Source organism: Fistularia commersonii, chromosome 16 (genome assembly GCF_037954325.1).
Source record: "Fistularia commersonii isolate RoL2024-O1a breed Wild chromosome 16, RoL_Fcom_v1.0, whole genome shotgun sequence".
Classification (NCBI taxonomy): Eukaryota; Metazoa; Chordata; class Actinopteri; order Syngnathiformes; family Fistulariidae; genus Fistularia; species Fistularia commersonii.
In genome coordinates this window covers 2,194,311-2,218,787 of record NC_141299.1, presented here as the reverse complement: position 1 = coordinate 2,218,787, position 24,477 = coordinate 2,194,311, and the positions used below count along the sequence as shown (strand labels likewise).

At 55.2% G+C, this 24,477-nt stretch overlaps 1 protein-coding gene and 1 long non-coding RNA gene across 3 annotated transcripts in view; one reads left to right on the top strand and one right to left on the bottom strand.

The window, feature by feature from the left end:
- Positions 1–3,892: 3,892 nt before the first annotated feature.
- On the top strand, positions 3,893–6,943 carry LOC147225511 (uncharacterized). Its single transcript, XR_015107256.1, has 2 exons — positions 3,893–4,237; positions 4,307–6,943. It is a non-coding gene; the product is annotated as an uncharacterized LOC147225511 (long non-coding RNA).
- Positions 4,679–24,477, bottom strand: part of syde2 (synapse defective 1, Rho GTPase, homolog 2 (C. elegans)) — a 34,833-nt gene continuing 15,034 nt past the window's right edge. For both annotated transcript variants that reach the window (XM_086161450.1, XM_086161449.1), the window contains exons 4-8: positions 23,311–24,446; positions 18,721–18,847; positions 10,316–10,497; positions 9,240–9,471; positions 4,679–7,670 (exon numbers count right to left, since the gene is read on the bottom strand). In XM_086161450.1, the coding sequence (XP_086017576.1) occupies positions 6,979–7,670; positions 9,240–9,471; positions 10,316–10,497; positions 18,721–18,847; positions 23,311–24,446 (2,369 nt within the window). In that variant the 3' untranslated portion in view covers positions 4,679–6,978. The remainder of the gene's footprint in view (positions 7,671–9,239; positions 9,472–10,315; positions 10,498–18,720; positions 18,848–23,310; positions 24,447–24,477) is intronic.

Below are 24,477 nucleotides of genomic sequence, written 5' to 3'. Positions count from 1 at the left end.
GGTTTCGAATTCACGTTGCCTCTGTGTGACCCGGAACTCCTCGGCGGGTCCCCCGCGGCCGTCTTCGCAGCTCTTCCGGTGCGCCGAAGAGCCAAAGGAGGCTCCGCTGAGATCCTCCGCTCTGTAAGTCCATGAGCGGCCGGGAGCTGAGAGACCTCTTGTGAGATGGATACGATCGCCGGAGATTCCAGCCGAATGTCTGGCTCTGAAAGTTTGTCAGAGGCTTTGAACGCGAGGGGAAAAGAACGGGCCGCTTCCAAGCCCCCGGTCAGAAACACGGCGCCGGCCCCTACATTTGCCTCACCGCTCCCAATCTTTATGAGGTCATCGTTCCCCCTGAGAGCCCCGGAGGGATGCGGCTCCGGAGCCCCCGGCAGCCTCTCCCTCCGGGGAGACGCCTCAAAGTGTCCGGCTCGCTTCCAGTCAGGAGCAGCGCCGCAAACTTCTAGTCAAAGCTGACAGCCGGTATCCGGCTTGAAAATAGGCAAAAGGCCATGGGGAGGCGCGGGGGGGGGGCGGGGAAGAGGGGGGTCGCTGCATAATATGGGAGCAAGTGTCTGTTGTCAGGTTTTCACACTGAGTCTCAAAAGGAGAGGGAGAATAGAGAGAGCAGATGTGGGACGGCAGAACAAATGGCTGAATGTTTGGCCGGAGAGGACGGCGGAGGGCGAGGGCCGCGAGGGCCGGCCAAAAGAAGACGCCACGAGATGAAAACCGGTGTAACTGAAGTGCGTCGCCTTCACTCTGGCCATGACGCATCCACGGAGACGGTGCTGTCACGGAGCCGGGGGGGGCGGGGGAGGCCGAAGAATGGCCTGATGTGAGGAAGGCGTCCATATGGCCCCTGAGGCACCGACGGGGCCGGCGTGACAAAGGGGGCCTCCGCTCCTCGGCCGTCCCCTCCTCGAGCCTCTGGGAATTCTCTTTTCCGGGCGCTCCTCCTCTCCGGAGCCTCTTGCTTTCTGTGCGGCGGCTCAGGAATGTGCCTTCTGCAAACCCACACACACCCGTGGGGAATGTCGCCCCCCCCCCCTCCGTCCCGTCCCGTCCAGGACCCCTCCGACGTCCCGCGGCCCAGGCGGGCCCGCATGCGACGTAAACATTCGGGGCGTCCGAAGTTCCCTTTGCACCGGGGCGGATTACGCGCCGCCACTCTGACCTGGCGATTCTGTAGCATTCTGGACAAAAGGCCCGGCGGCAGCTCAGCGGCGGCTGCGGGGCTATAAATCCGGCGACCCCCTCCGGCGCAGAGGGTATTCATGGTGTCAGATTGGCCTCCGCTGATTTCTTCATCAAAGTCGGGGAGATTTCCCCCAGCGGAAAGCTGGTCACAAAGGGGGCGCTCCACGCAGGACGGATCGCCCGCGGTCAAATTTTTCTCTCCTATTCCCTGAAGTTTTGAAATCCGGGGAAACAATGCCAGCAGATGCGAGCAAGAGGGGCCGTAAATCCGCCCCGGCCAATGAAGCCGTTGCGCGGCATTGTTGTGGGCGGAGGAGCCGGGGAGCGGGTGACGGCGGGGGACGCACTTTTCACACCTAGTCGACCGAGCAGACCCCGGCTGGAGAGGCTGACATGCAACACAAACACCAGGGGAGAGGAGGAGAAAAGACCAAAACGGAAAAAAACACAACTACCTGTCCTGCAGGGAGGTGCAGAATGACGGTTCATCATCAACATCTCCCGCTTGCTCCTGTCACCCTGACACAACCGCCGATCATACCACCATCCTTTTTAATCCTCCTTTTCTCCTTCGGGCCACTGCCTTCATCTGACCCCCTCCGGTCTTCTCCTCTGTGTCTCCAAAGCAGAACCCCTGGCTGCTCTTCACCTCCGTCGTCTCCACCTTTCCTTTCCTTCTGGCTGATACTCTTTGATCGCTTTTCTCCTCCAGCTCTGTACCGGACCCCTCCAGTACTGTACTCCGCCTTCCTCCTCTCCACCGCCTGCAGCCTCACCGCCGTCACCTATAAAACCCTCCGAGGACCTGTGGAGGGTTTCATCGGTTGACCTTTGACCTCAGAGCGGTCAGGTGACCGGGGCGCCGTCTCAGGAATGTTCCCTCTTGACTCCCTCTCTTTCTGAGCTCTCACGCTGTCCCGCTAGCGAGCGGCCTGCTGATACCGGCCTTCCGAACGTCTCCGGTCCGTCCCGCGTGTCCGGTCCTCCTCCAGGAGTAATGAAATCCAGACGGGCCCGCGGAGGACGTGGACGGCGAGGTCTCGTCTTCCCCGTCCTCGGCGCGGCTCTCGTGCCGCCTTGAGCTTCTCCAGATGGGCGCCGCATCGAGATGGCCGCTCCCGAGGCTCGCGATTCTCCTCGGAGATTTACTCCTCTGGAAGACGCCGCGCTTCCTGTCCCTCACTGCAGCGCGTCCGCGAGTCGCCTCCTTCTCCCAGGCGTTCGGAGATTCCTCGGACCGCCCGAGTCTTTTCCCCTCATTTGAACTCATTCGGTTACAAAACCTTCTTGAAACCCTTTTCGTTAAAAAGTATTTTAATTTGCGGGCCACCTGCTCTCCATATAACGTCCCTTCTCCGCAAAGTTTCCGCAGCTTTTGGAACAACGTCCAGTGACTGCCCTGCGTTCCAGCCCCTCCAGAGACGGCTCATATTTTCAGAGTTGGAGTTGAAGAGCCGCTCTGACTCTCGTCATCCGGTCCGTCGACCTATCGGGATCCGAGTCTGGAAAACCTTTGGGGCTTTTTTTCCGCCTCCACGGAAACACCGCGATCTGGGTGCCATGGAAACCGCAGTGGTTTCTTTCGGTGCAGTTCAGATTCAACACAAACTAAATGTTGATGGAACGGGGTCTGGAGACGCCTCGCTCCGAGCCACGGTTTGGCCTCCGTTTCCTTCTACTGCGATACGACGAACCCCGTTGGTGATGTTGGCTGCACGGACTGTTGCCACCATCACCGGTGGGGTTCCTCATGTCGCGTCAGGAGAAGGAAACGAAGGTCAAAACATGTCAGATATTTTTATTTGAGCCAAGCAAGGACAAAGCAAGATGTTGCTACAGAAGCGTCTGAAAGGCTCAATCGGTGCGTGAGGAAATATCTCCCAGCAGGAAGAGAGCTTTCCAAGTTTCAACGCTCACCAGAGAAGGTCGAAGAACATTCCAGGTCCTGTAGCTTTTGGAATCGGACGTCGTGCTTGAAGAGGAGGAAAACGTCAGAAGACAAAAAGACGCTGGGAAGTGAGTTCATGAAGTGTGATTATGGGCCTTTGAGGAGCCTACATGCCCCGGTTGTCTGCGATACCCAAATGGGAAAGCATCAATTAATTCAAGCCTCTCGGAAAGACGAGCGGCCAAGAAGCCAAGAAGCTGATTTGTGATACTTTTGAATTTGCGCCGACGGAAAATCCTGTGAGGAGAAGAAAGCTCTCCATCGTCCTCTCGTCTATTTTTAATCCGAAGAATCTCGTTTGCTCTCTTCAACCCGAACCGGCACAAAAAGATTGCGATTTAAAAATAAAAACAAGGATTAAAATGACGAACGAAAACGGAAGACGGTCGTTTGAGTTCTCAAGGATTAAACAGGTTTCATCTGAAATCCGCGTCTGCTCCTATGAAACCCTTGACTTCAACCATTTTGATAAATGTCTCCCAACAAAGATGACCCTGTGCCGGCGGCCGGCCGTCATCTCAGACCCAAAGGTCAGGAGATTAAGGAGAACGAAGGGGAGAGGAGGAAGGAGAGGGGCATAGAAGGTCTGGTTTCAGCGCAGCTGGCCGTCAAGGATGTTTACCCAGAGGCAGCGGCCATATCTCCGCGCTCCCGAATTAGACATGAACAAAAGTTCAACCGAGTTCAACGGATATCCAATGGTGACCCTGACCGTCCAATCAGGAGGCGCGTTATTGTGTCTGCGGGTGGAGGCTCGCCTGTTTGGCGGAGGGAGGGTCCTGGAAGTATCCGGGCGCTAAGCGGAGCATCCCGGGGTCTCGGCGCCTGGCAGCCAGGAGGGGCCGGGGATCGAACCCCGACCTTCTGACCACTCTACAGGCTGAGTCTTAGTGAAGAAGCAACCGGAAGGCGGACCTTCTGGGCGAAGTATCCTCTCGGTGTTATCAGAACCCTCCACGTTCCTTATCGAATGCGTGGAACATCGGATCGGTTGTTATGGTTACCAGCGGGGAGTCGCGCGCTCGACTCCCGACGTCGCGTCTGCGAAACAAATGTGGTCCAAACAACGGGTCACGTTTTTCGTCCTATCTCCGGCCCGACGACCAGGTAGGTCCCGGTCTCTGATATGCGACCGCATCCAGTTCCTAGGCGATCTCGATATGGAAACTTCTCCAGGTGGACTTCCACCAGAGGTTATAAGTCCAGGTGGGTGAAAGATGGGGGATGTCTGACGCTGCGGAAGATCAAGCACCGTCCAATGAGAGAGCCCGGGGACTCATGGCCTACGTCCGAGAGCGAGGCCGGCGGAACGGAGAGAAGGTATGAGCTTCAAAGCTCGAGCGCCCAGGTGCCGACGGCCAGAGATGGCTATCTCCCAGCTCCTCATCGGATGGGACGAAACACCGTCACGCACCTTCAGATCTCACGATCGCCGCCGACGATGGAGCGTTCTTCTGAGGAGCTTTGAAGGAGCAGCTGTCCCGCAGAGGCTTTCACGCAAGAAGGTATATTTCATTTCGCGAAATAAACGGCGACACTTGCGTTTCATGGAGAATATAATATATATTTATAGTGTGAACGTACAGCGGGGCGTTCAAAGACAGACGCAGCAGAAATACTGAAGGAGACGTCAGTCATCGATGGCAAATAAATGAGAATACATTAATGAATAGTCTCTTTACATATAAATACGACGGCAGGTGAGACGCAGCCTTGTTGATGCCAGTAAAGCTTTTGACCATGCAACGTTCAGTACCTTAAAAAAAAACACAAATGCAGCTGGAGACGGAAACAAATATATACACAATATAACAAAAATTACAATATCGCTTGTTTCTGCAGGAGTGCCGTCAGTCCGGCGCAGCGACGTGGCGTTGGAGGCGGGGTGGGGGCGGGACTACATCTACGGGTCTACAGGAAACCTCGAGGTCATCAGGAGCACTTAAATACACCGCCGACAAAATAAGCTGTAAAAATAATATACTCCGAATACATTTATATAATTATATACATATTCATAAAGGTTAAATACTGATCATTCTGAATCCCTGGATTACTGAAAACATCCGCCGACCGTTTCAGGGAAGCTAAGACATGCTAGCTGAGAGCCTCCGCTAACGTTCCCGCCGCCTCTCCGGACGTTGTGCTTCACATTTGACTGCCGCCGTTATTCATTTTATCACTTTACTTTCCGGGGGAAAGCCGGGGGAAGAAGCCGGAAAGGTGGGCTATGCTAGGCTAAGCCAGGCTAAGCTAGGGCGAACAGTATCAGGGATGTGGAGAGACATGAGGTTTGCAAACTGTCCGTCCTTAAAGTGGCGTTTCGGGGGAAACGCACCTTCTCGTCATGGTTCCATGGGAACAGAAGATCCGTAGCTCTGGGAAACCCGTTTCCCAGTTAGCTTCACGTGCAGAATGGTGAGGATCCCAATTCAATTAGCTCCGGACTTTAGCACGTCTTGGACGTTGACGTTATTATTCAACAATGTCGTGAGTGAATCGGAGAAGGTGTCATCGGGGATTGTTTTACTGAAGCTGAGCTAGCTGGACAACCGCTCTTCACAATGCTATGCTAACTTGTATGATGTCGTGTTTCCCACTGCCAGCAGGGCGGGCACAGCGGCGCCGCGGTTCGCACTGCCACCTCCCAGCAAGAGGATTCCCACAGGGCGAATGGTTGTATGTATATGTGGCGCTGTGATTGGTCCAGGATGTACCCCCGACTCTTGTCCGATCACAGTCGGCATAGGCTCCGCCCCCTGACCCTGGGAACAGGATAAGTAGTGAAGAGAATGAATGAATGAATACTGCAAATCGAGTGGGGCCTCTTGTCTCTTCCTTTTCCCCGGCGCCACCAGAGATGAGGCGCCTCCTTCAGGTGTGGTGGACCTTCTGTGGTGAGGCGTAGGGCTTTCTGACAGCACACCAGGAAAGCATTTGTTCCACGTTGGTCTCTTAGAGAAGGTTTCTGCCGGCAGCCTTTTTCTCCCTTAATTCATTTTGCATCCCATACTAGTTTCTTCATGGCCCATACCGACCCTCCTAAGTGCATTGTTGTCGTCCGACATCTCCGCGGCCGAGCCTTCGGGAGGACAACGGGTCCTCCTGTGATGTGGAGCTGCTTCCGAGGGCCAAACCGGGGGGAGACGCTTCCTCCGCGCCGCTCTGCCTGCTTATGTAACGGCAGGGCTGGAAAACTCCGGTTCAGGGGAAAATCCCATCTAATTCCTGAATAATGGTGGGTTTTGGCTTCCCGCAGACCCCGCAGCCTGCAGAGGAGATGTTTTCCTTGCACATTGCATTCATTTATTGAAAGGCCCCTGAACGGAGACCAGCTTTCCTTCCTCCACCAGAGGAGACGTGGAAGCGCGCCACGTCGCAGAAGCCACCGGAGGCCCGGCCGGGGAATCGGGGAGAGGGGGATCCACGGGGTGGGGGTGGGGGTGGGGGTCGGCAGGAACCTCATATCTGCACTCGGAGTGCTCTTCAGGACTTGGTGAACTCGGCACGTTTGTTGTGTTGGAGAAAGAAGGAGGAGCTGATCTTCTGAAAGAGCTCCAGAAGCAGCCAGGTGTTCAGATGGCAGTGAGTCGAAGGGTCCCTTGGAGATCCCAGGAGGGTACTCCTCCGCCTTCACCCTAACCCTGAACTCCGGGCGCTCGATGGTTCTTCAATTGAGAAGAGGAGCGACGAGAACAACGCGCGACCAGACCGGAACGATCCGGGAAGCTAACGCAAACATGGAGGAATGTCTGGGGGCAACCTTTGCCCGCTCAAGCTTCTCCTCATCCCTTGGATTTCTCCAGCGGCGTCCCGAGCCCCGGGATCTCCACGGAAACCCAGCCTCGTCAGTACCCCACGTTGAGCTTGTTCTTGTTGAGCTCCCTCTCCAGGTTCCCGATCAGCGTGTCGATGCTCTCCTGAAGGTCCCTCAGGTTCACCCTGTTGCTCAGCACTGGGCTGATGTCCTGGATCTTCATGTAGGCCTGGTAGGCGTGCTCTTTGGGCAGCCGAGGCGGCAGGATGTGGTCGCAAACCCGCTCCTCCTCTCGCTCCTCCTCCTCCTCCTCCAACTGCTGGCGGTCGCTTGAATCGTCCCGCTCTTCTTGTGTCGCCTCCTCCTCCACCTCCTCCTCCCGCTGGTCCTTCTTCTGCTGCTGCTGCTCACGTTCCTCCTGAGGAACCTGCACCAGCTCAGATGCAGGACACGTGACGCTCGGCGGTTTGCCTCCCTCCTCCTCCTCCACCTCCTCCGGCCGGCTCGCCTCGGCCTCTTCCGAGGGAACGTCGTCGTAGTCGGCCTCGTCCCTGCCGGGCGGCGGCAGGTCCGAGGAGAAGTTGTCCCCGCAGCAGCTCCAGTCCCCGGCGTAGCGGTTGCTCGGGCTGTCCAGGCGACCGGCCTTGGGCCGCAGGACGCCCGCCATCTCCGCCTCCGTGAGATTCAGCACCTGGGGGCGCTCCTTCCTCCGCCGCAGGGGGGGCGCCGACGGCAGGTCGGCGGAGAAGGTCTGAGAAGAAGACTGGCCGTGAGGGTCCACGACTGGGGGCAGGAGAAGACACAGAGGTTTAAAATCAGTCTGACACACGTGAAGATTCATTTCAAGCAGTGCTTTCCGAGCCGTGCGGATAAAGAGCTTCGTTCGTGGTGCTTATCTTCTACAGGAGCTCAGGGAACGTTCTCCTTAGCCTCTACTCTGTACTTGCTTTTGCAAGGTAATCTCCAGCAGAACCCGATTCCGATGGAACATTCCCCTGACAACTCGATATCGGTAGTCAGCGCAGATGTTCGACGCGTGCTTCTTGCTAAAGCCGACGAAGACGCCGCGCTCGAAGTGAGAGTCAAGCATGCAGCGGTTCGTGGAGAATCATCTGACCTCCGTGAAAAGGAACAGAGACTGCTCTGCAGAGCAGGACACAGAGGGTGGAGAAGAGGGGGGAAAAACAGGCTGGGAGAAAAGAGAGTGGCGGAGAAGATGGAGGTGAGAGCAGCAATGGCGCTCTTTGGAGACACGGAGGAGAAGATGTGCAGGTTCCTCTTTGGGATTGAGGAGGATGGAGAGGATCAGGGACAGCGCATGTTAGATGGCCTGGAGATGAAGTCACCCTGAGATGGTTTGGACATGGACAGAGGAGGGATGGAGAAGATGGAGGGGAAGAGGACAGGAAGGTAGTCGGTGCCAGATGAAGGTAGGTGATCGGCTGTGGAGACCCCTGATGGGAACATCCGTGAGGAGAAGAAGGACAGAGGGAGCCTTCTACAAGTTCAGGCCTATAGTCGAGTCACCAGCAGTAGTCCTCGCTGAAATGGTCGCTTGTCTCTCGGCCAATCACAGCGGGGATAGGCTTCGGCCTGCAACCGAGACTGCAGGAGGGGCGGTGAGGAGCATAAAGAGTCAAGTCACTCACTGTGAACTTCTACATGCAACCAAAGTGTCGCCTGCAAAGGTTTGCCAGATGCTCATCTCCTCAGCTCCAAGGCCGGCTGGAGGAAAGCACCGGCGCTTTGGATGTTTCAACAACGTCCGACCGCTGCCGAGACACCATTTCCACTTCCCTCTGGCCGGACCGGGCCGCCCAAGAAGAATCGGGGCAGATTGGTCCAGCTCTTGCAACCGCTAACGGTGAGAGCGACGTCTCTTCCAAATGACGTTTGAATCTCCAGCAGCTCCTCGTCCCCGTTATCGGGCGGGTCATTAACAAGCTTCACATATCCCACCGAGCCACAAGCGATCGTCAGCAGCAGGCCGAGCGCCTGCCCACGGACGGGGATTTATCTTTAGACGAGGGACCGCGCCTCGCCGCTCGAGTTTACATCGGAGCTCAAGGCTCCGATTGGCCCGGGTCGCCGAGACCGAGCGTACGGCGGACATTTTCATCTCCGGGGAGGCAACGGCAACAGATGGTGGCCGAGAGCATCAAATGCTGGTGAGCTACTTGCGGAAAGCCTCAGCGATCAAAGCGGCCCTTTGGAGAGCGGAACCACAAAGCAGGCGGCGATTTCCCCCAGGCCTCAGGCGGAGGGCGGCGACGTACGGGCCGTACGTACTCAAACATAAAGATTATCCGGCCGACATACCGGAGAGGGAAGGAATACGAGCTGAAACCTCACCTGGCCAGAGCTGCAGCAGGTAGTGCAGAACCTCGATGTGCTTCTTGAAGTGCAGCGCGCTGGCCAGCTCCTCGGAGTCCACGAAGACGCGGTTGGTGTGGCAGGACGCCTCCTGGCGCTGGCTGAGCAGCACCGGGCCGAAGCACACCGCCAGATTCTGACAGGTCATCTTGTTGGCTTCCTGGTGGGACGCCACCAGCTTGAGGTGGTTGAGAAGTTTCCGCAGTGTCATCTGCAAGTCGGCGCACACCATTAAACACCATTAAGTCCAAGTTGTTTTGTTCCTCGAATCGCATGCGACTACCGTAATTTCCGTACGATAAGCCGCGACTTTTTTCCCTTAAACAACGATGCGGCTAATGTATGGATTTTTTTGAGGGGGAAGCTAACGAGCTTCACCCCGCTAAAACATCTATCCTCTTCACATCGGACCGGTGAAATGACCGGGAAATTCTGAGTCCGTTCAACTCCGAAACCGAAGTAGACGACTTTGACGGTTTTAGTGCGCAGGAGGAAGCCCACGATAGCGATTAGCTAGCCGGTGCGGCTTGTATTGAGGTGCGCTCAATAGTCCGGAAATTACGGTACGCGGCGTGTCATAATGGTAGCACAGTACTTTTGTTACCTACTGACCAAACAAATGATGCATATCGAGCAGCAGGAAAGTCTTGCGGACGGTCACCGACTGCTCCTTTCCCTCCTCATGTGGATATTCTCAAATACTCTGCGACGACCACCAGATGTGGACTTAATGTCGCCCGGCAGACGGCCGCATGAGGTATTGTCATCTTAAATAATTCTACAGCTGCAAGATGTTGGTCACGACACTCTGCCTAGTTTATATAACTCAGTGTCTCCAAAAAATGTGCAAGTACATCCAAATAAAACTAATATTTTTCCCAGTCTCTTTGGAAAATCTAACTGCAGCTTTCACTTTGTGTCACGGCCGATGGGCCGACGAGGCCAGGGAGGAGGAACCTACGCCGCTGCACCGACGGAGGAGGTTGGAGAGCTGTTATTTGTTTACTATTCCACCTTTATCCCTCCAGAATCCCCGCCGGAGGCCTTCTCCTCACCCTCTCCACGTCCGGCAGGATGTCCAGCAGGCCGACGGTGTGCTCCGAGTCGGCCTGGTCGTTCTCGCAGCCCGACGCTCCCATCCGCAGAGGCCGGCCGGCCATGGACTCCAGCACCGCCTCGTACAGCTGCTTGGTGATCAGAGGGTAGGGCAGCTCCCGCAGGTAGTCCTTCAGCACTCCTGCGGATACGACGTGAAGGTCAGGCATGGCAGAAGCTGCATCGAGGCATCTGGGAGTTTTGTGAGGGCGGAGGAGCGAGCTGACAACCGGTGCATCAAAGGTGAAGGTGGCGCCGCTTGTCCCGCTTTTGTCATTCTCAGCGAATGTCGCAGCAGTCGCACGTTCCTGCAGATTCCTCCTCTACAACATCAGGAAGGTTCGCAGATTCCTCACGGAGGATACAGCGCAGATACTCATCCAGGCTCTAGTCATCTCCCGTTCGGACTACTGCAACTCCCTCTTGTCGGTGCCCAAGCGGTGACCATCGGGCCTCTGGAGCTTATTCAGAAAGTGTCAGCCCGCCTGGTGTTCAACCGTCCCAAATTCTCCCACACAACTCCCCTTCTCATGTCCCTTCACTGGCTCCCGGTAGCCGCCCGCATCAAGTTCAAGACCGTGGTGCTCGCCTACCGGGCGGTGAATGGGACAGCTCCGGCTTATCTCCAGGATATGGTCAAGCCACATGTCCCTACCCGTCCCCTTAGATCTGCCACCTCTGGGCGACCGTCCGCCCCGTCACTCCGAGCCCCCGGCTGCCGATCGAACCGGTCTCGGCTCTTCTCGGTCTCGGCTCCTCAGGGGTGGAACGAACTCCCGAAAAAGGTCAGAACAGCGGGGTCAGTGCCAATCTTTCACCGTGAGCTGAAAATATACCTCTTCACCAAGCACTACCCCACTAATCACACTTAGCCCCCAACCTCCTCTGGAAAAAAAAGAGGATGAAATGAATGTATGTATGCATATGGTTCTGAGATGGCTATTTGGTTGAGTTGTCACTTCTGACTTCCGACTACTGGTTCTTCGGATCTTCGGAGACTGAATTGCACTTCATGTAAGTCGCTTTGGATAAAAGCGTCTGCCAAATGATTGTACTGTAATGTGATGAACCATCTTGTCTTTACCCATTGCTCGTGAATGGTGAGGTCGCAGGGGGTGGAGATAAAGAAGGTGGCGACAGTCAACGGTCCAGAACAACACGGCGGCTGGAGAGAAGAATATCAGGGTTGATAAAACAAGATATGAAGGAAAGGCGAAGAAGACGAGGGCGAGAGCAACCGTGTTCTCTGGACAGGAGGCGGAGATGAAGCTGTGGAGGAGTGAGGAGGATGCAGAGGATCGGGAATGAGTCATGTTCAATGTTCTGGAGATAAAGTCACACTGAGACGGTTTGGACCCGGACGGAGGAGGGACGGAGAAGATTTGGGGTCGGAGCTGCCGGACAGCAGGTCCGAAGATGAATATCTGCCCATTAATCAACAAATCTCAAAATTAGTGTCACAGCGTGACAGTATCTAGTGGTTCCCGGTCTCCCGACTGCATCCCGAAGCCCCCGTGTTTCCCGCAGTGCCCGCTGGGATTCCTGACCGCAGTCGGACGTGTCTCCCGGTCGCTCCCGGTCTGAGATGAAGCATTCGCGCCCGTAACTTTCCGCCTGTCCCCCGACAAGCCCCCAAAATGGAGCCGGCGTGTCTTTTCATAGGCAACCAGGAGGGGCCAGGGCATACGTGCAGGAGTAGGGAGAAATGCTTCTGGCACGCCGTCTGCTCCTCTGCAAGGACCCGGATCGGCTTTCATACACGTCTGGAGAACGAGCAATCAGCAATATCGGTCATCGTCCACGGATACATGCCGAGGCTCATCTGAGAGAAGTAACGGGAGCCAAGTTATGCCTTTCCAAGCCTACACTCACCGGGACGATCGAATGACCCGCGAATAATGGACAAGGCTCATCGAGGCCCTTTGTAACGGAAGACGACACGGCAGGCGTTAGATTGATCGCGTACGTGAAATCGGAGACGAGTCACCGATGCGGCGGGGAGTTGTTTCGCCGGCCGGCCGGCGCTGCGCTCTTTGGCTTACGTGAAAAATAATCAGAGTCGGCCATGCGGCAAAAGCGCATTTTCCGGAAAGACGGGGCGAAGAAATTGAAAACGGGTCGATTGAGTCGATCACGCCGGGGGTCCAGCTCCAAGACACACGGTCACATGGTGGGATGGAGGAAAACCCACAGAGCCCCGGCTTCAGGCAGCGATGGGATCCATCTGCAGACACGTAAAGGTACCCATTCGGAAGCATGTCAACAGAAACACTAGTTTGTGGATGAACTCCAGTCGCCTTCTCCAACTATTTTTATCCCATGTGTTTTCCAGCGAGGGATTAGAGAACGCGAACACGTTCCCTCCCGGCATTCAGTCTGCGTAAAAGGACCGTCTCTCACGGCGCTTCCCGGTACCAGAGCTTCCACTTCAGCACGCGGAAGGTAATAAATACACCATAGCGTCGCTGTTCCAGTCAAAGAGTGAGACATTCCCTGATAGCGGTGACCGTTTGACCCGAATCGCGTACGTGCCCGAAGCTTCCCAGATTAGGCCCCGTTAGCCTGCCATCAGGGTGAGATTCATCCCTCTCAGTCACCGGAGCTGTGATTAGAGGTGTTAAGGTGTTAGGGAGAGCCACGTGGCAGCGGATGTCAGAAACCACCCTCACTTTTAGAAGCACACTGTATCCCTCTATTATCACTTCTGCTGGAATGCAAGCACACGCTGCGTTCCTCTCAGGAGATCATTTCCCAATCTCCTCATGTGGAATATGCCGGCGTGAGCTACGACCCGTCGGACGTATTCCCGCCCTGCCGGAGTCAGCCGGCGCTTTTGCTCACTGTTTGCGAGGCCGGGGCTCTCCCGAAGCATACCGCTCACAGAACTCCGAAGGCGACAGCAGGAGGAGGTCCGGCCGGCCCGGAGTATCTCGGACGACCCGGCCTCGCCTACCGCGGAACAACCCGATGTTTTCGTTCCGAAAACGGCGGAGGAGACACGCGTTTGTGCGAGCCGCTCCCGTCATCCCCTCGGAAGAGTCTGATTACAGTGCTGAAAATAGACATTCCAAGTTTATCACCTCCACATCGCACTTATCCACCTCTTCCCTTCTATTTACAGCAAACTACAGTACAATTCGCCGTAAATCCTCCGAAATCCCCTGGGCTGAGTGAGGAGAACAGAGGGCGCCGTTTAACATGCTCAGATTTAATCCCAATTAGCTTGGCTGCCTAAGAGCGGGTCGCAGGTATCTGGGGTTCGTCCCGGTAATCCTGGAATACGACTTCCAAGAAGGAACAAAAATGGTATTTTTAGCGGATGACACGTTCCGGGCTCCTTTTACAATAGATGGAGCAGAGGAGCTTTAGAATACAGGATTAGGATTAAAGAGGGAAATAGATACAGTTCACGGTGGCGGCGCCTCAGATTAGCTCCGGGTTCGGGAGAACGCGCGTCGCCGGATGTACCGTAAACATGGAACAAGTTGGATTAGCGGGGCGAACCTGCACCGGCGGGACGCGGCGACGTCGGAACAGCGGTGGCTGGAAAGGAAGGAGGCGCCATTGAAAGCCGCGGAGCCAAAAAGCAAACCGTCACCGGGGGGACGAGTCTCGAAAAATAATTTACATCGTCTTCGACTGCGACCGCGTGGAGCCCTCAGTCTGAACCCTTAAGCGATGCAAACGTCCTCTGAACCGGACAAGTTCAGAGGTTTATTTTGGACTTTGACGTGAAATCCTGAGTTGTCGGTCGCTATGGAAACGGTTCTCCCGTTACCGGCCTTCGGATATTCTTCTGTTATGCCTCCCGTTTCAGCGGCTTGGCGTTTCATCGTGATGAATCGGTTATGTTTTCTTTCCCGTTCCGCTTTGTGCGTTTTCCTTCCCTTTATCTCCCCATCAGCTTGTTTCCTCCTCCCGGCCTACAGTTTGCTCGTTGCTCAACAAAAGCGCTTCCTCTTGATTTGTTATGTTTATTTTAGTCGTTTTAGGAAAAGGCCATGAAAAGACCTAAAAGCAAGCGAGAAATAAAAGAGGAGTGTAATTATACCCCTGCCTGCGCCGGCCGGCCGTCACTTACTGGACTCGGAGGTTTTACCGTCTCTCTCTGGACTTTGCACGGCGTTCAGAGCGACATTCACTTTCTTTATTCCCTCGGTGCAAAACATAAACATTAAAAGGGCAACTTCCCCCCGCTCAGGAACAGAATCCGGATCTGCCTCAGAGCCGCCCTCGCCAGGTTTTTGCGCGGAGCTTCAGGATGGCCGCGATCCTGCACGGCTCGCGGACGAACACGTGCAGGTGCAGAAAGTCCTCAGGTGACCAATCCTTCATTCTGTCAACAACACGGGGAGGTTTGTACTGGCGGCCATCTTGGAAAAACATTGTAGTGATTTAGAGTCCTGCAGCAGACACACACACACACACACACACACACCAGCGTGGTCTAATCCAGAGCAACACCTCCCCAAACCAGTCGAAGGACTGACTCTGTCCCCCGATGAAAACTTAACCGCAATCTTGCTCTTCCCGGGTGCAAACACGTCCGCAGCGCTTGTGAAGCCGGTCGACTTGTTTTGTTTGCAGTTCCGATTCCCGACCGTTATCGCCCGCCTCGATCGGACTCGGTAGGAAATCTGGTGTGAGCGAAACGCGATAAGGGAAGGTAAATATTCTCCCCCGGCCTTCCCTGTCGACACGCTGATTTCCAGGGAGGATTAGGCGGAACGGCTTCGCGCACATCCTCCGGCTCCCGGTGTCTTCACGGAAACTTGGCCGAGATAATAATAATAATCTGCCGGTTTGATCGCGGGAAGGCTGATTGCCTGGAGGCGGGCGGTGATTTCTGCGCCGGCCGGCCGAAGGCGGGGAGGTGTGGCTGTTTTTTTTTCTTTTTTATCCGGCGCGGACCCTCTGACCCTCCCGAGCTCCGAGGCAGAACATCCAGACACAACAGCGGCAGCGCTATTTCACATTAATATCCTGTCTCCGAGCGTCCCCTCCGTGCCCGGAGGCGGCGCGGGACAAAACAAACACGCCCCTATTTATGTCGCTTTATTTTCTACAGCTTGGATAACACGGCGCTGGGTTTGGCGGACGTGCACGTCGAGAAAGAGGGAAACGGGCCATTTAAGTCAATCATTAGCTTGCGTGACTCAGTGCTTGTGTTCATTCGGTTTTCTGTAGTCCCGTTAATGCCTGACAGCACACACCCACGCACACACACACACATACACACACACACAAGGTCACGGGCTGAGCAGGTGTGCTTCCCCGCAGGCGATCCACTTTCTCTCACGGCCGAGCTGACGGCGACCCCGCGGTGCGCGTCTGCTGGTTCACGCTAGCTCCGGTCTGGACCGGCAGGGCGGCGGCGGAAAAACACACACTTTGGATGGACGTGTTTGTCGAGCCGCCAAACACTACAAGGCTCACAATGCACCGGGGCAGGTCCTACCTTTGACCTCCTGTTCAAACAAAGCAGAAGGTCGGTCCTCTTTTCAGGACCGCAGTTAAGGCCCGGCGTGGGGAACAAACGGGGGTTTGTTCTCCCGCACGCCCACACACGGCTGAAGGGGGGCCGGGGGAAACGTGCGTGTCCGCCGGCACCGTGAACCCCTTGATAAATGAGCGAACCCGAGTTCTAGTCTTCCGCGATCCCCCGCCGCTTCTAGACCCCGATTTGAGGAACCCTCCGCCGTGACGCCGCGGCTAATCCCCCCGTGTGTGAGTCAAACACCATCTGTGTTTGTTCTGCAATAAAAAGGACACTTGTTAATGTCTTTCCATGTTTCCACCGGAGGACAAAGTGAAGGAAGGAGGAGCCGAAGCTGCTGAAAAGACCGGTCGGAGAGGGACGTTTGAAGGATCTCCATCCCGGGATGCGGGCTGAGCATGCACGTTCCTATCCAGGTCTTCAGACGGCCTCAGGCTCAACACATCTAGCCTCTACATTTTTTTCCCTGGCCGCCACCGAGCTCGATTTGACTGAAAAGCCCGCCGTGAGATCCGCCGGGCCACCTACACAGCTTCGGCACCAGAAGGTCAACTTCTGGAAAGTCCACGTGGCTTAACGGCGGGAGGAGAAGCTCAGACAGCCGAGCGGGACCTCTGACCTTCAACACAGACAAAAACAAGCGCCGGTCTCGCGGCGCAGAAGGTGAACGATCAGAGGGGGTCCGTCAGCGGGCGGACGCGAGTGGATCGGCCCGTCGGATCCGCCCCGATTTCTCACGAGCCGGAGTTTGTGACTTTTCCTCCCCCGTCTATGAACCGACCGCGTCTGCGGGCTGAAACAATGGCGGCTGCACACCGAGCATGTTTTGCAAGCTTTGGGATTGACCTCCGACCCCGCCGTAATCCCTTTCACTACCTCCGCTTTTAAATTAGCGGTGTGACGGCCGGCCCTCTGAGCTCACCCTGAGTCCGCGGTCTGAGGTGGCGCCGCAGACCCGGCGCCACCCCGATATCCACCACCACGTCCACTCTGGGAGTTGTGGAGATCATCTTCTCGTCTGCATCCTCTCTTTGTTGAAGAACAGGCTTCAAAAGTTCCTTTTTGAGAGAGCTAGCGAAGAGTTAGCATTAGCCTAGCGCCTAGCGGTGCCGGGGGATATCCCACCATGCACCTCTCTGATTCTCACATGTCTCTCCATCGAAACATGACGGCAGCCTCCTATCTTCTCCAGATTCCCCGGGGGTCCCTCATCTCGCAGGGTTCCTCCCATCAAGTTCTCCTTTCCCTCACGTCCATTTTCTCCCACAGAGGAAGATCTAGCTACAAACACCAAACACTGTGGATGTCGTCTACCCAGACAGGTAAAACAAAGGCAAGACGAACCCTCGGCTAAAGGTGACACGAGGCGATCGACACAAATCTGAGCTAGAAGGTCTGAACCGAGGTTTTCCAGGGCGGTCCGTCCCTTCCCCCGCCGCCCCGCTCGTCCTCGGCCTCCTCTGCAACAGCAACCGGCCGGCAGAGCAAATCCAGCCGGCGAGCAAAAACCAACAATCCACGCCGACGTTGGGGCTTTTTTTTCGAAGTCGCTGGACTGTTAAGTGTGATCTTTGCGCTGGGGTGCAAACGCATGCGGATCAAAGCTGACATGATAGGACGATGCCGGAGCGGGGCCTCCTCGCTAAACCAACAGCACCTCCTGAATGGACACGGACTTCGTCTTTTTGTGGCAGGAAAAAATATAAGTGGCTTTGTGTGACTCGCCGACCCCCCGGACCTCTGGCGTGAACTTCCAGAGCACAGTAGATCTGACGTATCTCCGGCTTTGGTTAAGTTGAAGCACCGGGGTCAATTATCTGATGGGTGTGCGGAGGTTCTCGGGCACTAGTCAGATGTTATGGCGGTGAGGATGTGACACCAACTCTGGTCGAGCGTGAAAAGTATATATAAAGAATATACATTTCCTTCGACATTGATTTCCCCGTCCGACTTTTTCCAGCTTCGGTCCGACTTTATCTTGAGAACATCTGCCACTTGCAGTAGCCGGCCTTCATCCCTGCCTTCTCCGGAGCACGCTCTCGAGATGTTCCTCCCCGTTCTCACCGCACATCACAACATCGTCTGCAAACATCACGGTCCACAGAGGTTCCTGTCTAATCATGTCACGGTGAACGGCGAGGGGCCCGGAGCGGGTCCCTGAGGCACTCCCACCTCCTCCTTCAACTCGCTCCGTTTACAGCATGAAAAGAGGACGTGTAAATGTTCAATCCTGTGATAAGAATGATACAAAACACTTTGCGTGACAAGAATATTTAGACTAAAAGTGCAATTTATCACAATCATTGTGAAACCTTTCAAAGCCAGGACCTCTGTGAACGTGACCGGGAAGGGACAGTAGAGAACGTGTATCAACTATGAGCCTGACAGGGAAAGAATGGCCTGAATGTGTGTGTGTGTGTGTGTGTGTGTGTGTGTGTATATGTGTGTGTGTGTGTGTGTGTGTGTGTGTGTGTGTATGTATGTGTGTGTGTGTGTGTGGGCCCTTCCCTGAGGCACCAGCCCATGCTGGTATGTTGACTGCTGGAATGCTTTTACTACAAACATCAAATTCACTCTCTCTCTCTTCATCTTTTAAAACACACATACACACACACACACACACACACAAACACACACACACGAGTTCAGGCACGTCCTCAGGATCAATATGAAACTCCATCTAGTATTTGCGAGTTTGTTTTGGTGGATGTGATCCGCGGCCTCCTCCCCCTCCTTGATATGAGCAGGAACCTGAGCTCTTGGAATATTTCACAGAGCCGCAATCTGCTCCTCGAAGGTGTTTGGAAGGATAGGGAGAAGTTCTGAGGAAGACGGAGACCCCGAAGAGCGAGCCGTCCGACCTCTCACCTGTGATGACGTTGATGTCGGGGTAGGTGTTCTCGCTCAGCTCCACGGCGTGGCTGTCTCTCTCGAACGCCTCGCGCAGCTCCTTCTTGACGGCCGCCGAGCCGCACAGGCGGTAGAGGCCCACCACCTGGGGAGACCAGAGGGAACGGGTCAGGTGAACACACACAAACACGCACACGGAGTCAAAACACAGAGATGTTTTTACACTCAAACCGCCATCCGGCCAACATAAACCTCCTCATCTTCAGGCTGCCGCCCTCACGTAGCGTCAGCGTCCGGAGGTCCTTCTTAGGTAACGGTGTGATGTGCTCGGATTCCAAAGGACCCGCCGACCCACACTTTATCATCGACGTCACAGGTAGTCAAACTCTGGCGCCGTAATTATATTTGGCCCACAAAGCCATACAAATGACTATTAGAGCTGCTCCACCTGTGTAGTCTACAGTGCATGTACCACTTATTCTACAAATCCCAGAATTTTCTGCTGGTGTTTTGGCACGAAAATCACAACAGGACCCATAAACGCCCTCTCTGCTGACAGTAGTCATAGCGACCTTATGCTAATACTGGCACCCTGCTACTTAGGCAGAAAACAGGATTTTGCATGTGTGCAATATTAAGCTCAAAATTGTATAGTATAAAGCTATGCATGTTCCATATTTCATTTTAAAGCAAAACTTGTTTGGGTTCATTATTATCTGGAGGAGGATTTTTTTCAATAAATATCAATGTTGGCCCAAGACTTTGTCCCCGGTTTGAATTTTGGCCCTCTGTGTGTTTGAGTTCGACACCCCTGATCTATGTGGTCCCGGGGTCGATACCGAGGAAGCGTCGGTGCTGCGGAGGCGCCGCGGCTTGTCGGAGCTCGATGAAGAGTTTTATATGCTGAGTCACCCGATTGCATCCGATGAGTCATGAGATTGAAGAGGAAGGAATAAAAACAAAAGCTCTGATATGCAAATGTTTTCAGCTTTCAGGTCCTGCTTCCACGCACAGTGTTCAAGGAGATTTCTGACATGACACCACGGAAACAGCAGCTGACCTGTGTGTGTGTGTGTGTGTGTGTGTGTGTGTGTGCGTGTGTGTGCCTGACCTAGTTTAGTCAGCTGATTCACAGCGCTGACCCCTGACAGCAGCGCAGCGGAAACATGTCATTCACCTTTGTGTCGTGAATGAGGGGAAACATGCAGGGGTGAGTCTGTGAGTGAACCACATTCCAATTTGATATTCTTCCACAGGAAATAGTTCCCATTTGAGCCTAAGCCACAAGCTTAGTCTGCTCGGTGATATCCCGTCATGCGCCGCTCTCATTCCTCTACCGTCTGCATCAGCGCATGATCATAACCTCATATCTTCTCCTGAGTCCCTGGGCTCTCATTGGTCGGCTTTCCAGGAGGCGTGGTCCGATCTACTGTTGCGTTTCGCCGTGCATCCATCTTTGTTGCCCCTTTTTTCAAATTATATCATTTCAGCTATTAGCATGGAACTGTTAGTACTACCGGTATAAGCAGTGCCGGATCATTTGCGCCCTCATCCTCTCCAGCCCAGCTGATAGAGGCGGAAGGCGGTGTTTCGCCACGCTGTCAACCAAGTGCTCGCTCCCGGCGGTCCCGTGGATCATCTCAAAGGGTGCAGTCCAGACCTGCTCTGCGTGGGAAGGGTCTGCAGATGATCAGGTCGGTATTTGGCACTGTATGGATAAAATCGACTCTCCCTTGTCCTGCTTGGACTCCTAGGGCGGTGGAACAATCCTAGACATGAAGCAGAAAGACTGAGATGGGAGCCAGATGAGCCGAATGTCCGTCTTCAGGAAGAGCGATCACAGTAAATATGTAAACATCTTTTTCAAGAGCATGTTTTCAGCAAGCTCCTCCTTCTCATCTTCTCATCACTTCTTCTCGTCACTTGCACGCACTCAGACCGTCGGCAGTGACACGCCCGGCGTCTTTCCCGAGATGTCCTCCGTTGGCCTGCGACATGCCGTGAACACCGTAAAGATCTTCCACGCTCCGGTTCCGGTAGGTGGAGACGGGGCTCCCGACGCCTCCTCGCTGGGTCGGGATTAAGCCCGGCTACAGACATACTATAATTTCTCCTACATGTCTCTGTCTGGTATGTGGCATTGCAGACCAACTGGTGTGGTTGCCCCGGCAACGTGTTAAGTCAGTGGGCTGTGAATGGCGGGTCGGGCCCGGCTCCTCACACACACACACACACACACACACACACACACACACACACGCACTCTGCTTTATCCGAGGCCTCCCCCGTCCCAGCAGGCCGCTCGCCATGTTGGGTCGAGCGGCAGTTTGGGAAAACGTCACGCGAGAGGCAGCGAGGAGCGCAGATTAGGAGGGGATTGGTCTTTGTGTGCGAGTAAACACAAGTAACTCGCACAAAGAACAACAAGTCCATTCAGAAAAAAAGGGGGTGTCCCTGTCGGAGGGGGCGGCGAGCGCAGGCGGGGAACAGCTGTTAGCTGCACCGCGGCTGCCGGGCAACACGAGCTGACCCCGCAAGGGGGGCAAAACGCAGGGAACCCCCGACAGGAATGTGGATCCTCCATCCCGAAGGGACCGGGACTGGAAGGCGTCATGGAAACAAACAGACGTCTAAGTCAAAGGGGTAGCGGACTGGAACCACTCGGGTAGGACCTCGGATCCGCGGGACAAGAACCGTCCCCCTGGCAGATGGTTGGGGAGCCTCGATGGTCCGGTTAGCGCCTTGCGCGATCGGGCGGTCCGGTGTGAAGGGATCTATACGTGGAGACCATTTGGCATCTACAGACGTTATCTGCTCAGATATGGGGAAAAAAAATCTTTATTTGGTACTTTCACGGAATCGTTGTTAATTTTCCTCATTTTTAGGTCGTGTTCTCCTCACGCATCCTGTTTTTTCTTAAGGTCTAGTCCCAGATGATGGGAGAAGTAGCGGACAGAGGCAGGATGATGACAGGAATGCTCCTCGGTGTTTGGTTTAAAAGGATGATATCGCTGTCAGATGATAGTGGAAATATTTCAACTCAGCGCCTGACCATGCTGAGGAGCACAAAGTCCTAAATGGTTCCTCTGTGGAGACCCTTGGAAAATGCGTGCTTTTTTAATGACCATGTACGGCAGTAAGTAGGTTACTAGGATTGCCCACAGTAAAAATGTCTCTACTTTAATGGGCACAGAGTGCGCACACACACATACACACTCACACAGAGCTTCAGTGTCTTGACAGGGACACCATGTGAAGCCTTTTGAAAACGCCCACAATCACCCAGCTTCTTAAGAGCACAGAGGAGCCCTGAGGTCATGTGATTCTAAGAGGACAAATTCCGTGGAAGATCCAAATGATTTTTTGCAAAGGCAGACGGCGGCTCGTCCGGCCGCCGGCGCTTCGGTGACACAACCGGCGGGATCCGGTGTCAACCCCGTCCTAACCCCTGTCTGCCTGCGACCCGGGGCTACGCTCTGTCCTTGATCTCGGACAGATACCCGCTGAACTCGGCATCTTTTGTAACGAAAGACGGCAGCGGAATACGGGGGGAGAGGGCGATTAGCAAGGCGGCGGTGAAGGGAAGATGACAAACAGTGTTAGGCTCGTGTGGGACGGAGCGGGAGGGACAGGAATTTCAGCTCGGCTAGACAAAGCACGGGGAATTACACGAACTGGGGAAACCTGAGCTGGTGGGGATGGCTGTCGGTTAAGAGGGCTACAGGCGGCCCCCGGAGAGGCAACCCTCTGGAGGAGGGACCGGGCGTCTCGGACGCCGACGGAGTCTTTGAACATGCACTAGATTTGATCCCGGAACCGCTCTGGACTTGGGACTACATGTTCTGCACCGTCTTCAACAAGCTACGCAGTCATGGTCCTCCACGGCAACGACGAATTCCTGTGCCGCTGCCGCAGATTCCACGGGTCGCGCACGAGGCTCCTCGAAGCCAAATGTTTGCTGCCGGCACCCGCTGCCCCTGGCAGCCCCCCCCAAGAGAGATCAGTCAGGTACAATGACCGGACACTTTTACTGCCACTGTCTCGGCCCTAATTAGAAGAAACCCAGCCGCCTCTTCTCTCTCTCTGGATTTGAACTGCCGGGTGTTCAAAGAGCCAGTCGAACACGGCCTGGTGGAGGGGGATATCACATGACACCCCCTCGCCTCCTCCACCGCATCGCCCCTTTCTTTACTCTCCTGACTTTGCGGAAAAGAGACGGTCGCCCCGGAAAGCCGGTGACATCTGAAGTGCATCTCTTCTGCCGTGAATGCGGCAGCAGCTTTGACTACCGGCTGCAGGGTGAACAGTGGTGTCGCACTGCTCCCACAAAAGACACATTATATAACACCGGCGCATAAAGCTCCTTTTCAAATGTATTCCTTTCTTTTGAGGTCCACAGAAGGAGGGAAGATGCACGTGCCTTATGCACACATGGGTCCCGCAGCATTTTTAGACCTCTGCAATTCGGTCGTTTGACAAGGAAGTGCAATCGTTCAATTACCGACTCACAGAAAGTCGGCGAATAATCAGAAAGAGCTAAAAGACGACGATCGCGCATGAGCTTTTTTGGCCCCCGAACCCTGCCCAAAACACCCCGGGTAGACTCACCTGACAACCTCTCTTCTCAATCTCATGAATGCACTTGCTTATCAGCAAAGGCACCATGAGCCCGGAGTTCTCCTTCTCCACCACCCGCCAGGCCTCCAAGCCGAACACCTGCGGCTCCCGGTCGCCGTCCGGCCCGCCGTCCAAGGAGTTCTGCCACTGCTCCATCAGGCCCAGCTTGACGTAGATCAGCCCGCGCGGCTCCAGCTTCACCGCCAGCTGGTGGGAGCGAATCACCCGGAAAAGGGCCGGCAGGACCACGGTGCCGTGGCAGCAGACGCGGTTGCGTCTCGGCGTGGGCTCCCAGCTGAACACCACCAGCTTCAGATGCTGGGCGTTTTCCAGCTCGATGTTGAAGGTGTGGTCCATATCCAAGAAGGTGGTCCGACAAGTGAGGAGGGCGGTCCTGGCTTTATTCACCGAGTCCACTTGGATGGCACAGTAGACGTCGCGGGAGTCGACGCGTGGCGGTTTGAGGTCCTCGGCGCCGTAGAAGTGCAGGCTCATCAGTCCCGAGATGTACTGGCTGCACTTGGGCTGCTCCGTGAAGCTGTAATGCCGGAAAGCGTCGATGTCCAACTCCGTGCCGTTAAGTTTGGAAGTCCCAACTCCGCCTTCGGCCTCCTTGGCTTTCCCTCCCTTGCCCTCGGCTGGGCCGTGTTTCCCAGACTTGGCTACCAGCTCCGGGGAGTCGCCGTCGCTGAGGTATCCGCCTTTACTGGCAGATTTGGAGCCGCCGCTGTTCTTTTTCTTGTTGAAGCTGTGCTGCGTGGACACGCTGCTGTCCAGGTGGTAGCGTGAGATCACGTTCCGGCTGGCCTGCCCACCTCCGGAAGCGGCTAATCTCTGAGGGCCGGATGTCTGAGAGATACCCTCAGACCCGCTGCCATTGGTTCGGAAAGAATGGGCTCTGGGCTCCAAATGGCCGCCGCCGCCGCTGTTACAGCTACTCTGCGCACCCTTGACGCTGAGCTTCCGACTGAGCTCGGGTAACTTCTTCATCTTCATGGAGATCTTCCTGACCGTGCGTGGGGATTTGATCTTATCCGGGAAGGACCAGTTGATGGAGCCGCTCTTTTTTGAAGGGTTCGGGCTGGAGGGCGGGGAGAAGCCCACGGCATTGGGAAGGTCCGGAACATCTAGGAAGGCAAACACAAGGCAAGAAAATGT